Source organism: Ananas comosus, linkage group 5 (assembly GCF_001540865.1).
Source record: "Ananas comosus cultivar F153 linkage group 5, ASM154086v1, whole genome shotgun sequence".
In the NCBI taxonomy this organism is placed as follows: Eukaryota; Viridiplantae; Streptophyta; class Magnoliopsida; order Poales; family Bromeliaceae; genus Ananas; species Ananas comosus.
The window spans coordinates 2,480,728-2,507,044 of record NC_033625.1 but is presented as its reverse complement, the minus strand read 5'-3'; the positions used below and the strand labels follow the sequence as shown (position 1 = coordinate 2,507,044).

At 31.5% G+C, this 26,317-nt stretch overlaps 1 protein-coding gene across 2 annotated transcripts; it reads left to right on the top strand.

The window, feature by feature from the left end:
* Nucleotides 442-20,552, top strand: LOC109710925 (ananain). Of its 2 annotated transcripts, XM_020233736.1 has the most exons (3): nucleotides 501-697; nucleotides 18,889-19,176; nucleotides 19,868-20,552. In XM_020233736.1, exons 1-3 carry the CDS (start codon nucleotides 511-513, stop codon nucleotides 20,500-20,502), a joined length of 1,110 nt encoding a protein of 369 aa, XP_020089325.1. In that variant the 5' UTR covers nucleotides 501-510; the 3' UTR covers nucleotides 20,503-20,552. The 2 variants fall into 2 exon arrangements, with proteins under 2 accessions (XP_020089326.1, XP_020089325.1); XM_020233737.1 differs by lacking the exons at nucleotides 18,889-19,176; nucleotides 19,868-20,552 and adding an exon at nucleotides 1,638-2,480 and having other exon boundaries at nucleotides 442-943.

Genomic DNA, 26,317 nt, shown 5'->3' with positions numbered 1-26,317 from the left:
AAGCAATATTTGACTAAACTACAGATCAGGTTTTTATTTCTAGGGTTGGTCCTGCTCATGCAACGGAAAAAGAAACAAGAAGAACGAATATATATAGCCTATGCATGAAAGATTAAAGTTAGAGAGTGAAAAGATAGAAATGGAGAAATGTACATTCCTTTTTGCTTGCACCTAAGATGATCTTATGGCGAGGAGGGTTCAAGATCTATTTAATTAGTCATTTTATGCCCTATGAAAGAAATTATAAAGTTAAAATGTGAGAGAAGTAGAGAAACATTATTATCTTTTTCATGATTAGCGCGTGACCAAATGACGCGGTGTCATAAGCGGTCAAGATCTATTTAATTTTAATTTGATGGTGATTTATGCCATCTTGTAGGCCTCCACCTATTAATACTCCAACTTCTATATAAACTCGATCTTGAGGCCATACTCTCAGCAACAAAAGCTCTTGAAGCTCGATCTCCAATTTCCTCATACATAAAAGTAGATATTTAGTGCTACATAAGCATGACTTCCAAAGTTCAACTCGTGTTTCTTTTCTTGTTTCTCTGTGTGATGTGGGCTTCGCCATCGGCAGCTTCTTGTGACGAACCCAGTGATCCCATGATGAAGCAGTTTGAAGAATGGATGGCGGAGTACGGCCGAGTTTACAAGGACAACGACGAGAAGATGCTCCGGTTTCAGATATTCAAGAACAACGTGAACCATATCGAAACCTTTAACAATCGCAACGGAAATTCGTACACTCTCGGTATCAATCAATTTACCGATATGACAAATAACGAATTTGTTGCTCAATATACTGGTTTATCTCTCCCACTAAATATCAAGAGAGAGCCAGTGGTGTCGTTTGATGACGTAGACATCTCCTCGGTGCCTCAAAGTATTGATTGGAGAGACTCTGGTGCCGTAACAAGTGTCAAGAACCAAGGCCGCTGTGGTAAGGATTAATGTGGACTATAAATTGTCAAAGCAACTTCATTTTTTCAGCTAGGAACAAATACCTATTCTTTTAGTTAACTTTAAACATGTTGTTTAGATCAAATCTCACCAAATATGCCTTCTGCCGTTTTTGGACTAAAGGACCAAATTTCCACCCACTAAAACCCAACAAGTCCATTATTTTGGCCGATCAAATTAAAAGTGTCTAAACATTCATTAGGACACATTATCAGTCTTCATACAAGGAAATTGTCGAAATATTGAATCTAGTTAATAAAAAATCATCCTAGCTATCGAATGTGGATGGTAAGTGATAATCAACTATTACAGAAAAAGTGGCGATAAAAAGAATGTATCCAACACACTTAAAGACTTAACCATAACATTTATAGATTTCGACTTGATTCAACTCATCTGGATGTTAGGTCTATTATTGAATTTCTTATTGTTAATTAAGTTATTACAATAATTATATTATTAAAGTAAGCAAAATACGTTTTAGTCAAAAAGAACGGGACATCCCCTATGCATGACAAGTATTGAAAACAAGTTAAAAGCAGCTAAGTACTTGCAAGTATCATCTAATTAGGTAATTGGTTTGAATGCTTTCTTTTATCATGGCAACCTACATATATATGTAACTTTGCTTACACTTGTTATGCTAACACGATTTAATCTTTGTTTCGGCACAGGTTCTTGCTGGGCATTCGCTTCAATTGCGACGGTAGAATCAATCTACAAGATCAAAAGAGGGAACTTAGTATCTTTATCGGAGCAGCAAGTTCTCGATTGTGCTGTAAGCTACGGGTGCAAAGGCGGCTGGATAAACAAGGCCTACAGTTTCATCATATCCAACAAGGGCGTGGCATCCGCAGCTATCTACCCTTACAAAGCAGCCAAAGGTACCTGCAAGACCAATGGCGTGCCCAATTCAGCTTATATTACTCGCTATACATATGTGCAGAGGAACAACGAACGCAACATGATGTACGCTGTGTCGAATCAACCAATAGCTGCTGCTCTCGATGCCAGTGGAAACTTTCAACATTACAAGCGCGGTGTGTTTACCGGACCTTGTGGAACTAGACTCAATCATGCCATCGTCATTATAGGTTACGGGCAGGATAGCAGCGGAAAAAAATTTTGGATAGTAAGGAACTCATGGGGTGCCGGATGGGGTGAGGGTGGATACATCCGCTTGGCAAGAGATGTGTCATCGTCATTTGGATTATGTGGAATCGCCATGGACCCTCTCTATCCCACTCTACAATCAGGGCCCAGTGTCGAAGTCATTTAGATTGTTTTTGAAAGTCGAAGCTCAGTGTAGGTCGGCAGTGATGATTAGCAACGCACTGCATGCAGTTTGCTATCATATTTGCTTAGTTATAAATAAGGATGCATGTACGCATCCATTTGTTCAGCTGCTTGCTTCGACCTTGTGGTTAATTTCTGTTATGTTTCGGTGTGTTCAGTGAGTATGTAAGCTAGTTTAAAGATCTACAATAGAGAGTGTGCTCCTTAATTACTGTGATCTAGTACTGTTTCTTATTAGTATTACAAAATGGATCGAACATTTGTCTCCTTATGCAAGGCAATTGTGTATGCGCGTATTCTAGAAATAAGTGTTTGTGTTAGACGATAGCTAGTACTATGAAGCCAATGTATAATGAAGAATAAATATAAAAAATGTATATAAAAATGGTCATTGATATTTACCATAAATAAAAAATATTTATTAAAAAACCTTTATTCTATATAAAAATAATTTTGTGAAAAAAAAATTCTATACGGATCGACCTGGCTCTTAGCCCACATATATAGTAGTAGCACCATGAGAGACTTGGCCCCGCTCCATCCTCTTTGGCGGTTCTCCAATAAGACAGGTTTTAATTGGTGTGGTTTGGTTTTTTTTTTTTTTTTTGAATGAATTGGTTTAGTTTAAGTTTAATCCGAGTTGGATTGATACCGTCATATATAACTTCAACCCGATTTGAATGTATAAATATCGTATTCGGTATATCTTTTTAATTTTGTATGAAAAGTTAAAACATATTAACACATGAGGTGTGTGATCAAATATTAATAAATGAGTATAAATTCACCCTTTACGCCATTTTTCGAATAAGACAAATCACTCGTAAATAAATATGTTATTCTATCAAATTATGGATATCAAAGTCTTTCAAGAAAAAAAAAAAAAAAAAGCTTCTTTCTTATAATCACACTAGAAATTTCTTATACCTAATAAGCTATTTTGGAATAACTTATTCCGACATTTAAATAGGACCTTAATGATGTTTAAGATCTAAGTAGCTAGAGAATATCATATTTAGGCTTCGCCTAGTGATTGATATCTATTTTATTTAAAACAGAAGGAACAAATGAAATTGGATCTATTTCCTAATAATATATGTAACTAGATAAAATAGCTTATGTAATAATATATGAAACTAGATAAAATAGTTTATCAATCAAGAGAGACATTAAGGCCCAATTTCTCTATAGTTCCAAGCGCGAGACCGGTAGTTCTATTTGAGCCATCCATTATGGACAGGCAAAGTGCATCTGTGTAAGAATTGCACCCAATGTGTGTCTAATATTATGTTCCACGTACATCATGTATTTTCATTTTTATTTGATATACTTTGCATGACAAATGATTTTAAATTAGTAAATTATTTCTTAATATATGAATCTCTTGATTAACATGATACCAAAATAAATCTTAGGCTCCCACATTTTTTTTTTTTTTTGAGAGAAAGGTAGCGCGTTACCCACTTTATTCATTCAGTAAGTGAATTAAGCTACATGGGTGAGGCAGCAAGGCCTCAACGAAAGGTGAAAAAAAATAAAAAAGCAAAAAAACAAAAAAAAAACAAAAAAAAAAAAACAAAAAAAAAGTTGCCATGGCTCCCCCCAACTTCTTAATATTTTCTCAATACTTTTTGGTATTTATTCAGCTCTCTTTTTTGGGTAGTCGTGGTTCTCCTAGCTTTTTAATATTTGCTTAATAGCTCGTGGTGCTAGTATAACTCTCCCTCTCCTTATTTGTATACTCTTTATGTAAGTGAAAATATATTAAGAGCCACTTACTCATAGAGCATTTTGAAATATATTTCTCCGCTCTATAATTTTCGTTTAATATTTTTTTAACTTCTAACTATGTTAGTTGAGCTATTTTATTTAACTATATAAAAGATTACACCAAATTTAATAGCTATGCTAATTTTATTTACTAAAAATTAAGAAATCACCGTTAGATTTTGTAAAATTTTTAAGTTATTTGAATGTAATAATATAAATAAAATAATTAATTAGAAGTTAAACGTCTGAAAATAGAAAAAAAATAAAGTTCATATTTTTATTAATTATTTAATTAATAAATTTTTTTATTAAAATATTAAATTAGGTAAAATCTTGTTTATTTGCTAAAGTTTCTTTTTGTATTCTAGCTTCATCCCCGCTTATAAGTTATAACCATGTTCTTAAGATAAAACAAGATGAATTATTACCTTGCTAAACATCGTTTAGTTCTGATTCTTATGGAGTCAAGGAAAATCTGATAAAATTCTTAATGTATTTCACTAAAACATCTCAATTTATCAAAAATTTAAAACAAAAAAAATATCAGAAAAAAAAAGAGGAAATGTTTGGGATCCAAGCTTGGAATGGCCTGTAGTTGAGGGTGTGGCCGTACATTTTACCCCCAAACACTTTCCATCACCTAGACACCTACTTCGAGATAATGCTCGTGCGAAGTTAATGGAAATGGTCCCATACAATTTGATGCATAGGTGACATTGCCAAAAATTGCGCACAAGAGAGTTTTTCAAATTATCTATTTGAGAATGTCGAATTTATCGTCACATACAGATTTTTTTTTTTTTTTGAGAGAAAGATAGCATGCTACTCGTTTCGTTTATTTCATTTAGAAATAAACTTGACTAGAAAATGTGAATCAACAAGGATTCGAATTGGGTCACAGATCCCAACCATCAAGCCTTGTTACCACTTGCGCTAGGGACGGTCGGTATCGTCACATACATATTGAATTTCATATCTTGAGGCAACTTGATAAGCTAGTTAGAATTTCCTTTCCTCCAATTATTAATTTTTTAAATCCATTAGACTCTTTTGGTTCTTTCTTATTAAATATTATAACTTTTTTTTCTAAAATAAGTAGGATAGGATTAATAAATTATCCAAATAAATTGAAAGTTTTTGTTTTGTGCTTCGTTTATTAATTTTAGAAATAAACTTAATTGAAAATGTGAAGTAATTAGATTTTGAACTTAGAATCTCGGGTACCAACCAACAAGCATCTAGGCTAGGCTTGGTTTATTTCTTTTTTTGTTTTTTTTGTTTTTTTTTTTTTTTTTTTTGTAACTTTTTGGTGTACCTTATAATTTTTCCAGGCAGTAGGTCTAAAAGAAGTTTGGGACCACTAATAGTAGAGAGAAGAAAAATTCTAACTACCTTATCAAATTATCTCAGAATGTGAGATTTAACACCTACGTGGTAATAAATCTTACATTCTTATATAGATAATTTGGAAAACTAACTCCACGTAATTTTTTCTGACGACATGCTAGATCCAACAATTTAAATAGATAATTTGGAAAACTAACCTCACGTAAGTTTTGACCAGGGACATGCACATTACAATAATATGTACACATTATGAGGGTGTATATATTCTTTAATTTTTCTAATATTTTTGGAAAATATTGCATTTATTGTGGGGAGCTACAAAAATAAGAATGCAAGAGAGCAAATAAAAATGAACATTCACTTATTTCGAATGTATTGTTTGCTTTACAAAAAGCAAATTTTGATTTGCATTCCATCCTGAAATAAAAATGAACTAATTTATTTATAGTCCAATCCAATTTTGACCCTAACTTTTAATACGATCTTTATATCATCATTTTTTATGCATTCTTTATTTTCAGCCATTAATTTTGAACGCTTTCGATCATTAAAGAATTATCGAAAAAACGTAAAATTTATTTTCTATATACTTCAAATACGCTAGATCAAATCTTTTTCTATATACTTCAAATACGCTAGATCAAATATAACGGAATTGATCATCGATTCGAAAATTTCATCATCGAAAATAATTTAGGAGTAAAAAGGCCTCTATGCCCCTCGAAGCACAGAATCCCTAATTTTGGGACTTTTCTTTTGTTTGCTCGGGAACTGGCTAAGTTTTGTGTGATCTGTGTCTTCATACCTTTTTTTCGATATAAGAGTTGATTGTTGTTTGTATCATTTTAATATTGTCTTCTTTTTTATTATCATTGCTAACTTAAATGTTTTCTTGCTGAATAAAAAAATATGCAAAAAAAAAAGTGCAAATTTCTATGCTGTTCACTATAATTTGCATTAAATCTGGATGGAACTTACATTGCTACATTCGGATTCCAATGATGCGATGGAAGTAGAGAAGGAAAAAAGAAAAGAAATAGTGAAGTGGAAAAGGAAAAAAGAATAAAAAAAAAGTTCAAAAAAAAAGTTCATGTCGAAAAAATTAAAAAGAAAGCAAATTAAATAGAAACACTATGCACATATTGAATGCACATATTGAACACCTTAGAAAGAGAAAAGTACAGTAGTTGAGTGTAAGAAGAAGTAGCATGAGAGATTATTCCAAGATACAAATTTGATTAAGGGGACTTAACTTATTTGTTATATTTGTTAGTCAAGCCTTCTTCTATATTTCAATATTTTATAAGTTTGATTTTATTATAATTATCGTGGTTGATCAGTAGGTGAACTAGGACATATCAATGATTCTCTATTAATAGGATTGTAAATATCGATGACTCTCTTTAATTAGGATTGTAGTTTGTTTGTGGTTTTCAAAGGCCTTGAATGCAGCCTCGTGGACCCTACTATTTTCCAACATACAATGCGATTTTTTCCAAGCTCCTCCTTCTTCCTCGCTCGCCCCTTTTCTTCTTTGCTTCGCTCGGTCTGCATGTTTCCTTCAAAATTGAACAGTCAAAGTTGCTCGATTGCTCACGAAGAGGTGCGCGAATTTGCGGAATGGTGCTCGCCTGATGCCGGTCCAAAAAGCTGGTCCAAAAAATTTCATCAGTCTGCAGCCACCAAATCCAAATTTCTCAAGAAATTTTATCTTTCCACCGCTGCTACATCCGAATTTTTCGAAATATAACTCGGAAAAACCATTTTTATCGCGAATAATCTGAGGGAGGGAGAAAAACGTGTTTTTTTCGGTTTTTTGGAAAAAAATTCGTAAACGGAGCGTTTTTTATGGTTTTCCGTTTGTTCACGTATAATTCGCGTATTATACGCGAATTAACTAACACAGTGGTCCAACGCCGTACTGTAAGTAGAACAAACTGAGTTGAAGGGTTAATAAAAAGAATTCAAATCTCATTACTTATTCCATATTAATTTGGACAAAAATAAATTTTACTTGCACCAACATTGTCACGCCTCGAGACCGCCAACATTGTCACTAACAAAAATAATTTTCTGACACTGAATTTTCTGCTAAAATATCAATCTCATTTCTTACAGAAAATTCTAAATCTTCTGTTTCCATTCTCTAAGTCCAATAAAAATAGTATTTTACACTATTTTTATTTACACTTATTTTTATATTAAAAATCCGGTATATTACAAACATACATTATAATTAATGTCTTGTGCATATGAAAAGTGGGTGAGGGTATATGCTATCACCTTGCACGAGTGTTCAAGTCATATTATTTATCACCGACTGTCTCTAGAGCAAGTGGCAAAGGATTTGGTGCTTGGTACTCGAGATCCAAATTCGAATTCTATTTGATTCACATTTTCAGCTAAGTTTATTTATAAATGAAATAAACAAAGCGAGTATTATGCTACCTTTCTAGATCTCTCTCAAAAAAAAAGGACAAAACTCATATTCAAATTTCCAAATTATACGCGATCGAGTATATAACTTTTTTTCCTTTGAAGTTGCTTATAAGTTTCTTCCCTTAATTAAGAACACCGTCTAAAAATTGTACTACATAAAATCTTCCAAATTTTGAAACGAGGTTGTGAGAGCTCGAACTGCAGAGATTTTTAGGGACCGCTTCATAGCTACTCCTCAAAATCTTTTACTATCACAAATACTTCTAAAAATATCATAAATATCTCTCATGTTATCTCATGTCAAATAGCATTATCCTAATCTTAGTTCTAATAAATTTGGAAAATACGCTATAGAAAATTTTGAATACCATTTAAGCGACATTAATGATGTAGAAAACTTTGAATATCAGCAATAGAAAATTTAAGCAACATTAACGATATCAATTTATCCCTATACGTTATGCTTTCTAGTTTTGCCACATAATAACATTCCTTTCATTATTAAGTGTGAGCTTCATCAAGAACCTATTCAACTTCTCCATTTTTTGTTCCTTATTTTTCTTGAATCTAATCGGATTTTTTTTTTCTTTACTTGAACCGAACTGATCATTGTTGAGTGTAGACTCCTCTGAAAACCGGCTTAAGTTTTTCACATATTTTTCTCTTTCTTTACGTACGTGGAACGAGTCTGATTTCTCTCTTTCTTTACTTGAAACGAATTAGATCAACCTGTTCCATTGGGCTAAACCAGCCCAACTGCTCCACATGTTTCCATCTTTGAACCAATTTTTTTCTTTTTTTTATATTTAAACTGAATCAATCACTATAGAGTGTGGGTTTTACCCCAAACCGTCTCAAGCTTTTCTTTTTTTTTTGCTTGAACCGAATCGGATTTTTTTTTTTTGCATGAACCAAACTGGATCACAACTCTGCATTAGACCAAACTATATCTTTTCCTCTTTCTTCAACTTTTATCTTCGTTTATCAGCGGGATGAATCTCCTCACCGTCACTTCTTCCATTGTCGTTTACTCTTTCTTTGTCGCCGTTTTTTATTTTTCCTTTAATTATCTGTTAATCACATCGCACGGGTTACTATACTAATAGTACGTAATGGTAAAAAACTAAATATTTTATAACAATTAATGACGAGATTTTTCAATAGAAACTAATCACTGGAGCTATTTACTATAATATTTATGACCATTTAAAAGAGCACGAATGATATTATTAATTTACAAGGGCATTGTGATATTTTAATACATAAGCGTGGCGTTCTTAAATTTTTTTTAAAAAAACTTTCATAATGCTAAACAACTATCCTGAACAATAGTATTTTTTAAATTTAAATATAACTTGTTTTAATTCCTGCACGTCTCTTATCAGTCCTTTATATTCCCGTTGGGCAACAACTGCTCCCATAATTTGAATAACAACACATCAGCTGCAATAAAAGTTGTCCCCCTCTCGATTGCGACTTTACTAACTATTGATAAGAGACAAAATAACGTTTGCACACGTACACATTGGGTCTACATCTAGTTGATTTTGCCAAAAATAACGTTTGCACACGTACACATTACACATTGGGTCTACATCTAGTCGGTTTTGCCAAAAATAACGTTTGCACACGCACACATTGGGTCTACATTTGGTAGGTTTTGCCAAAAGAAATTCTGTTTTTTTAAGAGATGGGTAGGTAGCATGCTACTCGATTTGTTTATTTTATTTAAAAATAAATTTAGTTCGAATTTAGAATTTCGAATACCAACCACCAATCTCTTTATTACTTGCACTAGTAATAGTCGGTGCCAAAAGAAATTCTCAAAATGAACAAAACGAATAACTAATTATCTTTTCCCCTAAACAATTTGAAAATTAATTAAAATTTAATTAATTTGATATAATCTTATAAAATTTAAAAGATTTATGCATTAAAAAATTATAATCCGTGATTTGATTTTTGGTTTAATACATGTTTAATTTGCACTCAGATATCGTTGAGAAAATGAGATTGTAGAATCTTTGAAGGGAAACAAATGCATGAATCGGGATCGAGTAAGTATGATGAATTTAATTAGGTAATTTTTAATTTTTTTTACTGCTGTTTAATATTTTTTTTCACTTTGTTATTATGCGGTTTGAAAAGTTATACTTAACTATCCTATAATATTAATTTTATTTTCTTGTAAAGACTTAGTGTTAAACAGAACAAAAAATTCAATTTGCTAACTGATGTCAAGTTCTATTGATAAAATAAAAATAAAAAATCACATGATGGTTAAATGCAACCTTTAAACTACATAAGAACAAAGTGAAACTCCACTAAATTACAGGGGTAGGGGGTGTGGGTAAATCGAATTTTACTCAGTAAATAAGCTTTAGTGCCAACTTAGAACTTGGGCTTTCCTTATGTTGGATTGTCTTGTAACTTAGGACCTATTTGGGTATTGAAGCATGCTAGTAGTTGAAACTTGGTTGGAGTTAAATCATATAAAGATATACTTCATTATTTTCTAATTGAACAGTAGGAATTATATTATAATCAATTTATTATAATATGAAAAAAGTTAAATTTATGAAAGGATGTGAAACAATTATTTTTATATAGAAACTTAAGTAATTAAAGAGAGGTGTTTTAATATATATATATATATAGTTTGGACTGGGCTACTATTAGTAGCAAAATCCTATTATTGCTACCAGTTTTTTAGCTTTTGGATCAACTCTTTTCATTATTTCTAACAATTGGATTAAATACTATAACCCAATAGAGACCACTCAACCCTAGGGGGACCACTCAACTATAACTGACTAATATCATCCTGACCTTACAATTTTTCATCCAAGGGTTAAAAACTTGATAGCAAATAGAGCGTTTTACTATTAATAGTATTTCAGGCTAATTCATATATATATATAGAATTATGCTACTATACTATCAATAGTACCAAGCCCTTGGTACTATTGAGTTTTTGGCCGTTGGATGAAAGGATGTGCGGTTAGGTTGATAGTGGTCCCCTGAGGTTGAGTGGGTGGTTGGCTTAATAGTATAATCTAACGGGTGGAAATGATCAAAGAGTACATCTAACGGTAGAAAACTCAATAGTACCAAAGGCTTGGTACTATCAATAGTACAGTAGCCGGACTCATATATATATATATATATATATATATTGGGAATTCGGTAATCGTCTTGGTACCGGATTTTGAGAATTCGCAACCCGCTTCGATACCGATTGCTGTGGATTCGGAGCCGATTGTTGGGATTACACAACGGAAGCGTCGAATCGAATTTTTACTATAAACTCGTATTCTCAGCAAAAGCTGATACAATCACAAAAAAGAGAAAAACCAAAGGCAAGGGCGAGAGCATGAGGGTGAAAGGCGTGGCAGGGGGTTTCAGCCTCCGCCTCTGCCTCCGCTGCTTTCTTCGACGAGAGAAAAAAAAATAAACGAGAGAAAAAAAGAGGAGAGAGAAAGAGGAGAGAGAAAAAATAATAAAAGTATTTTGATCAGTTTGCTGAAAATTCAGACCGAATCTACAAAAACGAAAAAAGTCACACTTTTGCAAAAACCCAAAATTAGTGAATTTTTTATGCAAATTGGCCTTAATTTAATAATTCCATCTTTCACTTATTTGGACAAAAGTAAATTTTACTTTTAGCAACACATATTTATAGTCGATGTCTTGTGCATATTAAAAATAGGTAAGCGTAAGCTATCCCCTTTTATGATTATTCAGATCATATTTTTTATCAAAGTGTGAAATCTGGACAGCTAAAAACTCATCTTCAGATTTTTCGAAATGTGATCCCTAAAAATAGGTAACTTTTTTTTCTTTAAAGTTGCTTATAATTTGTTACTTGCATTAAGAACACTGTCTAAAAATTGTACTACATGAAATCCGCAAGTGAGGGAGATCAATTTTCCAAATTTTGAAATGCGGGGACAGTTTCATAACTACTCCTCAAAATCTTAAACTACCGCAGATACTTGTAAAAATATTAAAATATCATATATGCTCTTCCAATAGAATGAGTTATATCATAAATATTTCTTATTTTATCTCACGTCACGGAGTGTTATCCTAATCTTAGTTCCAGAGCTGCTGACTAGTCATAGTTGTAAAATAATTCCGAACTTTATCTGACTAAATATTTCCGAAAAATTTAATATAGAATTTTTCTAATTTCAAGTTTTACATTTAAACTACCAGATCTTGAGCCCTCCATCATCACTAAAAATTTACAATATATAACATTTTGAATTTTAATATTAATAATAGTTATATCTAATTTATAAATTAGTAAATTTACTAATTTAAAATTTAAAAATTTGATTTTTGGCTTTCGAATATAACTCAAATCGTCCTTGAATGCCAAAATATAAGAAATTATTATAGCTAATTAACTTTCAATATTTCGATTTTTTTAATTCAATATTTATATTAATTTCCAAGTTTTATTTGAAATTCAAATTCAAAATACATAATTTGAATTTCAAATTTAATTGTAGAATTAAAAGAAGTTTGTCTTGGAACAAATTTTCCTTCACACCAATTTGAACTTCAGAATTTAAAATTTAAATTTAATATTTTAGAATTTTAATTTAAATTTTAAATTTTAAATTATCTTAGGTGGTGTAATTCGTGAATGATGAAAATTATTGATAAAATAACTACAGGCATTTTCAAAAAATTTGAAATATCAGCTATAGAATATTAAGCGAACAGCAAATGATTAATCTCAGGCCAATGGTAAAATTAAGTGCTTTTGTAACTATCACGATTATTTTGATAGAGACTAAGGGCCGTTAGGACCTCGTAAATGCAGTCTCTGAAAAATAATTTTTCGTTGAAACTTTTTTCCTATCTTTGGCTGTCTGTAAAAGATCTTTACAGGCAAATTTGTTTACAGATTTCCTTAAAAAACGAAGCTATTTTAGTTTTCCGCTCGGCCGGACAAAACCACTGGTTGAAAAATCCGGGCGCGCACAGGCTATTAACATGCGGTCCAACGAGTGAACTGCTCCCTCGTGACCGTGTGAAGAGAGTCCACGAGGACCCGGCCTCGTGACTCTCTCTCTTCTTATATATATATAATATTTAATATATATTATTTATATATATATATACTATAATAATATCAACAGTTTATAAATATTATTTATTAAATAATATAGTGATTTATTTTATACTAATAATATACATTATGCTATTATATTATTATTACTTATTAATAATTTTAAAATTATATAGTATTAATAATTGATGGCGTATTATGAATAATAATATATATACATATAAAATGAATATATAACGTTTTTTATTTACTCTTTCTTTTTTTATGTCTTTCAACCCAAAACAACCATATATAATATATTTATAATTATATATATATTAATATCTCATAAATATATTAATCTATATAGATATCATGTATATAATTATTATAATTTTAAATATATTTAATCTATAAATAAAATTATAAATAATATTTAATAATATAAATAAAAATTATATAATAATTTTTATTTTTTTTTTTTTTCAATAAAACAAAGTCATGAAAAATATTTTTCTTTCCTTATATAACTAAAGGCGTAAAATTTTTTTTCCACCAAAATTTTTTTTTCTTAATAAATTAATTTTTTTTCTAATTTTACGTGCAACCAAACACACCCTAATAGCTCAAGAGAGCCTGGACGGTATTAATAATTTATGAGATTTTTCTTATCACTCCCTCTTCCGTACGTGCAACACGTGGTCCGCTTCCAATAAACAACACATCAGCTGCAATAACTCTTGTGTACGGAGTGAAGGTTTGTCGGGCCCTCTCATTCATGATTGCATCTGTCCAAACAAAGGACGAGCAAAATGCTTCCTAAAATAGTATAGAAATATAATGGACTGCATTTATCCGTCCTGAAAGTCATTATAGCTGGCTTAGCAGAAAAAAGTCTAGTACCGTACTTACATCACATCATTAATAATAATATCATATTATTAATAATAAATTAATTATAATTATTTTTAAATATATAATAAAATTATACCTTTTATAATTATTATGGAACGAATAAATTTTAAAAAAAATTCTTTGATTGATTGGAGATGCCACTCTATCAAGATAACGGATACATTCTAAAAAGTTTCAAGGATCAGCATATGCATGTTGGCACTACATCTCTTACTAAGTTTTACTCGGGGATAAAAAAAGATATCAAAATGAAGTAAATGTGTAACTAATTATATTTTCCTCTAAAAAATTTTAAAATTAAAATTTAATTTGTTTGATATAATTTTATAAAGTTTAAAAAAATTTATACATTAAAAAATTATAATGCATGATTTGACTTTTGATGTACCATATATATATTTAATTTGCACTCCGACAAGGTTGAGAGAATGAGATTGTAGAATCTTTGGATCAAGGAAATGAATGAATTGGGATCGAGTTAGCGTGATGAATTAAATTAGGTAAATTTAATTTTTCGTACTGTTGTTTAATATTTTTTAATTCACTTTTTACATGATTTGAAAAGTTAAACATACTTAACTATTCTACTAATATAATTTTTATTTTATTATAAGAATTTAAGGCTTGTTTGGTTCAAGAGTAAAATTGGAATGAATAATGGAATGAGAATGAATTGAAATGACAATTGGATTGCCCTACTCCTCCAAGACGTTTGGTTCATTTCTGATTTGAAAATTGGAATGAATTATTCCTATTTTACTATTTGGTTCATACAAAGTAAAAAATAATAGAATAACATAATTCTAACTTTACTTTTAAATATAATTTTATAAAACTATCTAAAATTTATAAAAAAAAAAAATTAATACTATTCTCAAGTCAGAGCTATGCCAAAAAAAAGGAATTTATTTTAAAAATTTTTATGCAAAAAATTACAAAAAAATGCATAAATTTTTTTGAATAAAATTGTAATAAAAAATAATATATCACGTTTTTTTAAATGATGACAAAAGAGAAAAAAGATTGGTATATGGAGAGAAAGAATGGATAAGATGGAGAAACGTTAGGCTGGGTCTGAGGAAGAGGTGAGTATGGGCTTGGAATTGAAACTTCAATCCGGGCCTGGAGACCGGAATTAATTTGTAAGCTAATGGACCATTCCCATTTCGATCCGGAATGGGAGTCCCAAACCGATTCCTGTAAACCAAACAAAATTAGCAGGATTTGATCAAACCGATTCCCATTTCGGATCCAAAATGTACGAACCAAACATGCCCTTATTGTTAACCAGGATATCACTTTATGATTTTTTTTTTATAAATAAATTTACTTTCCTAACTTATGTCATTCCATTGGTAAAATAAAAATAAAATTATATGATAATTAAGTGCAACTTTTGAACTACAAAAAAACAAAGTAAAAATCTACTAAATCATGGAGAGTAAATTGAAGTTTACGCATTAAATTAACTTTAGTTGCCAACTTCTAACCCGGGCTCTTCATATTTTGGATTGTCTTCTAATTTAGGACACATTTGGGAACTGGAGCATGCTAGTAGATGAAAAGTGGTTGGAGTAAAATCATATAAATTAAGGTACACTTCTTTATTTTCTAATGGTAATTAAGTATAATCGTTCACTATAATATGGAAAAAAAATAAAATCTATAAAAAAAAATGAAATATTTATCTCTAAAAACTTAAGTTATTAAAAAGCAATATTTTTAATATTTAGGGCGTGTTTGGTTCGCTTCTTTTTCACCCTAAAATCGGAATCGGAATGGATGAATCCGTTTGTGGGTGTTTGGTACGCGGGAGTCTCATTCCGATTCCCATTCCCGAGTGGAATGGGAATCCCCCAATCACCTCATTTTTCAATCCGGCCTAGAATGCCGGATTGGAAGTTGAATCAGGACGGAATGAATATTTATTCGGATTAAATTTATTTTTTCAACTTTTTTAATTAAAATATAAGTTAAAATTTAAAAATTAAATATATAATTTTAAATTTTAATTTGAACTTAAATTAAAAATTAAAATTTAATCAAGTATTTCGAATCTAACTTATGAATTTGAATTTAAATTAAATTTTAATTTATATAAAGTTTTATTCAAATTTTATTTCAAACTTAAATTAAATTTATAGATTCAAATTAAAATTTAAATTGTAATTTTAGTTTGAATTTGAATAAATCAAAATTTAGTTTCACATTTTGAATTATCCACTCAACTTCAAAGTTTAATTTTTTTTAAAAAAAATAGATTTAAAATTTTGACATTATTTCAAAATTTTGATGTAAATTTTTAATATTTAATATTTAATTTGAATTTAAATTAATATATTATAAAGATAATGTTAGTATATTAATTTGATTACGTTTTTTATATCCACCTGAACCAAACACCGACAATAGGAATGATTTATTCCGATTCCGATTCAGGTGATGAACCAAACAGAATTAGGTAATGAGTCATTCCGATTCCGATTCCAACTTATTTTGATTCCGATTCCGATTCCGACTCCAACTTCGAACCAAACACGCCCTTAAAATCAACACTCTTCCTTGAGTTTAGGCTCGAGATGTTTTAATAGACTTAAAATATGGACTTGAATTAACTTAAGTTAGATGAAAAGAAATTAAATGAAACTAGATTGATAAGATTTAAACTTAGTACCTCATGCTCCGTATCATTTTTCAGTTTTTAAAGAACAATAATTATGTCATATTATCTATAATCTATAATCTTCTATAACTCTATATTAAACCTCGATTTCTTATCCAACATGGCGCTACCTTCTTCATTGTCTTTTTCTTGGCTTTTTCTCTTCCAATGGTGATTTTTCTAGCACTCACTCGAGATTAAATTAATTAATTAATTTATTATGTAATATTTAATTACATACATTATATTCTACTAATGAGTGGGCTTTATAATTCCAGTTCACTCCCCTCTAGGCCTACATTAATCCCGCCCCCTACTAATCAATGGGCTTTATAACTCCTCCAATAATGAGTGTATTTTGTAATTGCAATCAACTCCCCTCCTTCATTAATCCCTCCGCCCTCTCTCTTTTGCATGACCTATTATTTTTCATGCAACATTATCATCTAATCTTCCACCACCACGCTCATCTCTCTCTCATTGCACTATTTATTTATAACATCGCACGGGTTATTATACTAATGGTGAAAAAATAAATATTTTATAACAATTAATGACAAGATTTTTCGATAGAGACTAATCACGGGAGCTATTTACTATAATATTTATGACCATTTAAAAGAGCATGAATGATATTATTAATTTATGAGGGCATTGTGATATTTTAATTAATACATAAGCGTGGCATTCATAAATTTTTTTTAAAAAAATCTTTCATAATGCTAAATAACTATTCTGAACATTAGATTTTTTTTTTTTTCCCTATCTCTCTCGAGGCCTCGGTTGCTTCATCATTACAGTCTAATTCAATTCCTTAGTAAATGAAGCGGATAGTGTGCTATTTTTTTTTATAAAAAAAAATATTCTGGACAATAGTACTTTTCAAATTTAAATATAACTTTTTTCATTCATGCAAGTCTTTATCAGTCCTATTCTCGTTGGGCAATTGGGTCTACATCTCGCAGGTTTTGCCAAAAAAAATTCTTTTTTTTAAGAGATGGGTATTGCTCCGTTTATTTCATTTAAAAATAAACTTAGCTCGAACTTGGCTGTTTGGTTGCATGTATTTTCAATTGCATTGCAGTTGAAAATACATGCATCTATTAATTTTTTGTTTGGTTTGGTGTAGTTAGACTCAACTACTGTAGTTGATCTGCATGAGAAGGCCCAACTATAACAGTTGGTAATGCAGCCAAATTGGCTGTAGTACCAACTACAGCGGTTGAGCCAGAGTCAACTCACCTATTAAAAAAATAAACAAAATGTGATTTTTTTTCATACACTTCTTTTTTTATTTTTTTTCAAAAATACATATTCATGAAATCTGATATGATTTAGTAATATCTGTTAGGGTAAAATAAATTTTTTTTCATGCGCTTCTTATTTTTCAGTTTGTTAGTTTAATAATATCTTAATTTTTATTTTGAACAAATTTATAATATATTTACATTTAATATTTATTAAATTCATATACAATTTTATAATTTATAAATTATATATAGATATAAAAGTTTTAATTAATATTTAAAATATGATTACGTTATGCTCAAAAGAGATAATCTCACATTTCTATCTAAAATTTGATAGAATTTATAAATTTAAATCTCAACTGCACACTACCAAACAGAAGAAATATAACTATAACAGTTGCAACTGCATAAAATCAAACAGACTAGGTGTAGTTAAAACTGGAACATTTACAATTGCATGTACTTCAAACTACACCATTTTTGTAACTACATCCAACCAAACGGCCCCTAAAAGTTGTCCCCCTCTCCATTGCGACCTTACTAAGAATTGATAAGAGACAAAATAACGTTTGCACACGTACACACATTGGGTCTACATCTCGTAGATTTTGTCAAAAGAAATTCTTCTATTTTAAACTACATAAGAACAAAGTAAAACTCCACTAAATTACAGGGGGTGGTGGTGTGGGTAAATTGAATTTTACTCAGTAAATTAACTTTAGTGCCAACTTAGAACTTGGGCTTTCCTTATTTTGGATTGTCTTGTAACTTAATTAGGACCTATTTGGGTATTGAAGCATGCGAGTAGATGTAACTTGGTTGGAGTTAAATCATATAAAGAATGGATGGCGGAGTTAAATCATATAGTACATGTAACTTAATTCGGGACCCCACCCATTAATTCTCCCCCGTACATTCGAAGGCTTGAACTTCTATATAAACTCGATCTTGAGACCATATTCTCAGCAACAAAAGCTCTTTTAGCTCGATCTCTAATTTCGTCATACATATAGTAGATATTTAGTGCTACATAAGCATGGCTTCCAAAGTTCAACTCGTGTTTCTTTTCTTGTTTCTCTGTGTGATGCGGGCATTGCCGTCGGCAGCTTCTTGTGACGAACCAAGTGATCCCATGATGAAGCGGTTTGAAAAATGGGTGGCGGAGTACGGCCGAGTTTACAAGGACAACGACGAGAAGATGCTCCGGTTTCAGATTTTCAAGAACAACGTGAACCATATCGAAAACTTTAACAATCGCAACGGAAATTCGTACACTCTCGGTATCAATCAGTTTACCGATATGACAAATAACGAATTTGTTGCTCAATATACTGGTGGTGTATCTCGCCCACTAAATATCGAGGGAGAGCAAGTGGTGTCGTTTGATGACGTAGACATCTCCGCGGTGCCTCAAAGTATTGATTGGAGAAACTACGGTGCCGTAACAAGTGTCAAGAACCAAGGCCGCTGTGGTAAGGATTAATGTGGATTATATAAATTGTCAAAGCAACTTCATTTCTTCAGCTAGGAACAAATACCTATTCTTTTAGTTAACTTTAAACATGTTGTTTTGATCAAATCTCACCAAATATGCCTTCTGCCGTTTTTAGACTACAGGACCAAATTTCCACACACTAAAACCCAACAAAGTCCATTATTTGGCCGATCAAAAGTGTCTAAACATTCATTAGGACATGTTATCAGTATTCATACAAGGAAATTATCGAAATATTGAATCTAGTTAATAAAAAATCATCCTATCTATCGAATGTGGATGGTAAGTGATAATCAACTATTACAGAAATACGTGGTGATAAAAAGAATGTATCCAACACACTTAAAGACTTAATCATAGCATTCATAGACTTCGACTTGATTCAATTCATCTGGATGTTAGGACTATTATTGAATTTCATATTATTAATTAAGTTATTACAATAATTATATTATTAAAGTAAGCAAAATACATTTTAGTCAAAAAGAACGGGACATCCCTATGCATGACAAGTGTTGAAAACAAGTTAAAAGCAGCTCAGTACTTGCAAATAACATCTAATAAGGTAATTAGTTTGAATGTTTTCTTTTATCATGGCAACCTACATATATATGTAACTTTGCTTACACTAGTTATGCTAACACGATTTAATCTTTGTTTCGGCACAGGTTCTTGCTGGGCATTCGCTGCAATTGCGACGGTAGAATCAATCTACAAGATCAAAAGAGGGAACTTAGTATATTTATCGGAGCAGCAAGTTCTCGATTGTGCTAAAGGCTACGGGTGCAAAGGCGGCTGGGAGTTCAGGGCCTTCGAATTCATCATATCTAACAAGGGCGTGGCATCGGCAGCTATCTACCCTTACAAAGCATCCAAAGGCCCCTGCAAGACCAATGGCGTGCCCAATTCAGCCTATATTACTAGTTATGCACGTGTGCGGAGGAACAACGAAAGCAGCATGATGTACGCTGTGTCGAATCAACCAATTACTGCTGCTCTCGATGCCAGTGGAAACTTTCAACATTACAAGGGCGGTGTGTTTAACGGACCTTGTGGAACTAGACTCAATCATGCCATCGCCATTATAGGTTACGGGCAGGATAGCAGCGGAAAAAAATTTTGGCTAGTAAGGAACTCATGGGGTGCCAGATGGGGTGAGGGCGGATACATCCGCATGGCAAGAGATGTGTCATCGTCATTTGGATTATGTGGAATCGCCATGGATCCTCTCTATCCCACTCTACAATCTGGGGCCAATGTCGAAGCCATTAAAATGGTTTCTGAAAGTCGAAGCTCAGTGTAGGTCGATCGGAAGTGATGATGATTAGCAACGCACTGCATGCAGTTTGCTATCATATATATATGCTTAGTTATAAAATAAGGATGCAAGTAGGCATCCAACTGTTCAGCTGCTTTCTTCGACCTTGTGGTTTCTGTTATGTTTCGGTATGTTCTATGTAAGCTAGTTTGAAGATCTACAGTTATTGTGATCTACTGTTGCTTATTAATTAGTATTACAAAATGGATCGAACATGTGTCTCCTTATGCAATGCAATTGTGTATGCCCGTATTCTAGGGTGGAAATAAGGGTTTGCTGTAACTCGACCTAGCCACATAATTGGGTTGTGTTATACGATAGTACTATGAAGCCAATGTATAATGAAGAATAAATATAAAAAGATATATATATAAATGGTCGAACTAGGCTGGAATGCTATCAATGTATAGCTTGGTGCTATTAGTTTTTTATCCCTTATTGAAAAATATGCAGTTGATCAAATAGTTAAATCTAACGGTGGAAAACTCGATATTACTAAACCCTTGGTGCTATCAATAGTATCCCAGCCGGACTCATAAATAGTCATTGATATTTATATAAATAAAAAATATTTAGTAAAAAACTTTTATTCTATTAAAAATATTTTTGTAAAAAAAATATTATGCGGATCGACATGGCTCTTAGCCCACATAGTAGTAGCACCATGTTTATGTTGGTTCGATGGAGCAAATTCCATTAATTATATTTAAAATAATAAATAATAATTTATTAATTTTTTAGAAAAATTAAAATATTTAGAAATTTAAAAATTTTTAATCACAATATAAATTTAAATAGAAATACTTAATTAATCATAATTTAAAATTTTATATTTTTGAAAAAAATTACAAATAAAAATTTTAAATGGCGGACCCAAAGCCCGGCACGACCTGGCCCAGCACGGCCCGGACCTTCCGGGCCTGGGGGTCGTGCTGGGCCGGACGGTTGGTTCATCCGGCCCGACACGGCACAACTTAGATGTAAATCCGAGCCGGGCTCAGCCTACTCCTGGCCCGTTTCGGCCAGAGTAATGTTGGCCGTGCCGGCCCGGCATGGCCCACATTACACCCCTAATTATGTTCCACATTATCCTAACTGTGCCGTGCCGGGCCCACATTATCCTAATAATGATATACGATCTTTATATCATTATTTTTTATACGGTTTTTTTCAACCATTGATTTTGAACGCTTTCGATTACTACAAAAATTATCAAAAAAATATAAAATTTATTTTATACATAATTCAAATATACTATATCAAGTCTAACGGAGCTGATTATCGATTTGAAAATTCCATCATCGAAAATAATTTAAGAGTACGGAGGCCTCTATGCTTCTTGGAGCACAACATTCCTAATATACAAATAATTGAGCTCCTATACTTTTAAAAATATCAAATCGTTGGTGCTTATAGGTTTTCGGTCCTTGGATTAAGAGAAGTGCGGTTAGAATGATATTAGTCTCCTAGGGTTGAGTAGGTGGTTGGTTGAATAGTATGATTTAATAGGTAAAAATGGTCAAAAAGGTAAATCTAACGATGGAAAACTTACAAGCAAGCATAAGTGCTTGATTCTTTTAAAAGCATCATAGCCGGACAATATATATATATATATATATATATATATATATGCACGGAGCCTTCCGTGCTTCCAGCTCGTTTTCGATGTTGCGACTTTCGAATCATCGATCGGCTCCGTTAAATTTGATCTAGAGTATTTGGAGTACCTAGAAAATAAATTTTATTATTTTTCGATATCATTTGCCTAGTGATCGAATGGGCTCAAAATCAACAAATTTCAATGGCCGTAGTGAGCCGTTTGCAAGTTTAACGGTGTAGAAATATCCAAATCACGTGAAATTTTGATAGAAAATTCTTTATACTATATAAAACAAGATCAATATCTTTGATTTAAAATTTTAATGTCATATTATTACATTTTGTAAGATTTTTATTTTCAGCTGTTGATTTTGAGCCCTTCGTTCATAGCGTAAATAATAATGTATCATAAATTTATTTTCTTAGTACTTCATAATATCTTAGATCAGTTTAATACGGAAAGTTGCCGATCGACGATTCGAAGTCGCAACTCGAAAACGGCTGTAATGCACGGGAAGATCCGTGCTCGATAGTATAGCTCATCATAGTATATATATATTATATATTATATATATATAGAAGTAGAGAGAGAGGAGAGAAAGGAGAAGAGGATATAATAACGCCTGGGACGAGAGAGAGAGAGAGAGTAGGAATGAGTAAGTAGAATACTCTTCAAAGCACTCAATTGGTTGGTGTTTTGGGTTTTTACCCTTCAGATTGAAATATGTAGGTTGAGATGATGGTGGGTAGGTGGTGCGTATGTGTGATGTAGTTGGTTATATATTTAATCCAAGTTATTGTAATAAAAAATAATCCAAGGTTTAGAAGTGATAGACCAAAGGTGTTAGAAGGTATTTCATTCATTTTTATATATATATATATTTAATATATATATAATATATATATATATATTATCGCCACTATACTATTTAATATCATCACAGCGCTGGTAATGGTTGATGAAAGATATGCTAGTTAGATGTATAATGGTCTTCTAGAGTTGATTGGTAGTTGATCAATAAGTATGATTAATGGATGAAATTAGTCAAAAAAAAATAGATCTAACAGTTAAATTTTGATAGTATGAAGTGTTTGTACTATGATAATATAGTTAGCCGGATATTTATATATATTATATAGTAGTATTTTATATATATTATATTATATATATATATATATATATATATATATATAATTATGTTATAGATTAGCTTATAATATCATAACCAAACCTGGTACTAATTGAGTTTTCGCGTTGCTATGAAAGATATGCTGGTTAGGATGATAGTGGTCCCTGATTAAATTGATAGTGGTCCCCTAGGGTTGAGTGGATGGTTGGTTTAATAGTATAATCTAACGGGTGGAAATGATCAAAGGGTAGATCTAATGGTAGAAAACTCAATAGTATCAAGGGCTTGGTACTATCGATAGTATAGTAGCCGGACTCTCTCTCTCTCTCTCTCTCTCTCTCTCTATATATATATATATATATATATATATATATATATATATAGTAGAGCTACTGTCCTATTAAGAGTACAGCAGCCTTGTATTTCTAAGTTCACAACCATTCATCAATTTTGATGGGTAGTTAGGGTGAGAGAGAAAAAAGAAATTGAAAAGAAATTCAAAGAAAAAAAATTAAGAGAGAAATGAGATATTAATCCTAACTATTCATCAAAATTGATGAATAATTACGAACTTAGGAGTATAAGGGCTACTGTGCTTCTAATAGTATAGTAGCTTTACTCTTTATATATATATAGAAAGAGACAAAGTTGAGCTAGGATGCTATTAGTAGTAAATGGACTTCGTTGCCATCCATTTGTTTTCGATACTGGAGCCTCCAAATCGACGATCGGCATCGTTTAACATTATCTATACCATCGGAAGTATTTAGAAATTAAATTTTATATTTTTTTGATATTGTTCTCTTGTCTATCAAGTGGACACAAAAATGAACGGCTCGAAAATGAATATCCTATTAAAAAGTGATGATAGGAGTTTTGTAATCAAGATTAAGAGTATAGATTTTGTTCTAAATAGTTTAAAAAATTTTCTAACAGAAATTTAATTGATTTGAATACTTTTACGCCGTTAAACGAGAAAACATCTCATATTAACTATTGAAATTACAAAATCTGAAACTCTTCGATGACTGGGTTAATGATGTCGAAAAGATTTAAAATTTAATTTCTAAATATTTCAAGTGGTACAGATCATGTTCAACGACACCGATCGTCGATTTGAAGACTTCATCATAAAAAACAAATGGGTGGCACCAATACCTGTTTGCTATTAATAGCATTCCAGCTCATCTTGCTCTCTATATATATATTTATAATGAGAGAAAGTGTTGAATCTAAAGCAAGAAGTCCCCAAAATGTTATCCTTACATGCATGTAAATATTTTTTTTTCTCTATAAAGTTTGCTTATAAGTTCCTTTTACGTTAATTAAGAACACCTATAATTGAGCTATATATATATATATATATATAGAGAGAGAGAGAGAGAGAGAGAGAGAGTTGAGCTAGAATACTATCGGTAGTAAACGAGCCGTTTTACTACCAATTTGTTTTCGATGATAGAACTTCCAAATTGACGATCGGCTCCGTTGAACATGATCTATACCACTTGAAGTGTTTAGAAATCAAATTTCAAATCTTTTCGGCATCATTTGCCTAATGATCAAAGAGTTTCAAAATTTGTAATTTTAATGGTTGATAAGAGGCGTTTTCTCGTTTAACGGCGTAAAAATATCCAAATCAATTGAATTTTTGTTAGAAAATTCTTTAAACTATTTAAAACAAGATCTATACTCTTGATCTGATTAAAGACTCCTATCATCATTTTTTAAAGAGTATTTATTTTCAACTATTCTTTTTCTGTTCACTGATGGATAAAAGAAAATATCGAAAGTGCGTGAACTTTGAATTTCTAGTAGTTTAAATGGTTTAGATCAATTTAAACGGAGCTGATTCTTCATTTGTTGGAAGGCTCTATCATCGAAAACAAAATCGGTAGTAAAACGGCGTCGGTTTACTAGCGATAGTTTCTAGCATCAACTCTGTATATATTATAATATATATATATATATATATGAAGAGAGAGAGAAGAGAGAGAAGAGAGATGAGAGAGAGGAGAGAGAGACTGGGCTACTATTAGTAGCAAAATTTTATTGTGACCGGATTTTTTAGCCTTCTGTATCATAACTCTTTTCATTATTTCTAACAATTCGGATTAAATTCATATCATCCCAGTGGGGACCATCCACCGCTAAGGGACGCACTCAAGCTCTAACCGACTAATATCAGTCCGACCCTCATAATTTTTTCACATCCAAGGTTAACAAACTTGATAGCAAAGGAAGAGCATTTTACTATTAATTAGTATATCTAGCCGTAATTATATTTATATATAAGAGAGAGAGAGAGCAGAGAGAGAGAGAGTAGGCCTAGAATACTTGTAAAAGTATTATGAGGTTCATACTGTGTGTTTTTAGCCCGTTGGATTAGAGAGATTTGAGGTTTGAGATGATGTGGTAGGTGGTTGTAGGTTGGAGATAAGTGTTAATCCATAGCGCTATTCATAATCAAAGTAGATCCAATGACTTTAAGAACCTAATAACATGATGGGATACTTGTAATTAGTATATAGGTCCAACCCTCTCCTCTCTCTCTCTCTCTCTCTCTATACTATATAGTACTATATTATATAATCTGAGACTGTGGGAGATCATTTCATCATTTCCTATATACTGAAAGCCTTTTCAGAATAATGAAAAATTGATTCTAAACAGTAATCGGTAGAAGGGTATGAAGAAGCGCTCAATCATAGGCTCCTTTGAAATCGACTTCTCAACTCTTAACATCTTTTTATCTTCTAAATTTGTTTAATTTGGGCAATTCTAGTTACTTGTAAATTATTCAAGTTTCAATTGCTAGAAATGGTCAAATCTTTTAAATTTGATGGAATCACGGAAAATCTGATAAAATTCTTAATATATTTCACTAAAACATCTCAATTTATCAAAAAATTTAAAACAAAAAATAAACTTAAAAAAAAAAGACGAAATGTTAGGGGACCTAGTTTGGAATGTTCTGTAGATGGGGGGGTGGCCTGTAGTTGAGGGCGGGGCCTAGTTTGGCATGGCTTACTTCAGATGATGCCCGAGCGAAATTAACGCATATAGTGCCCAAA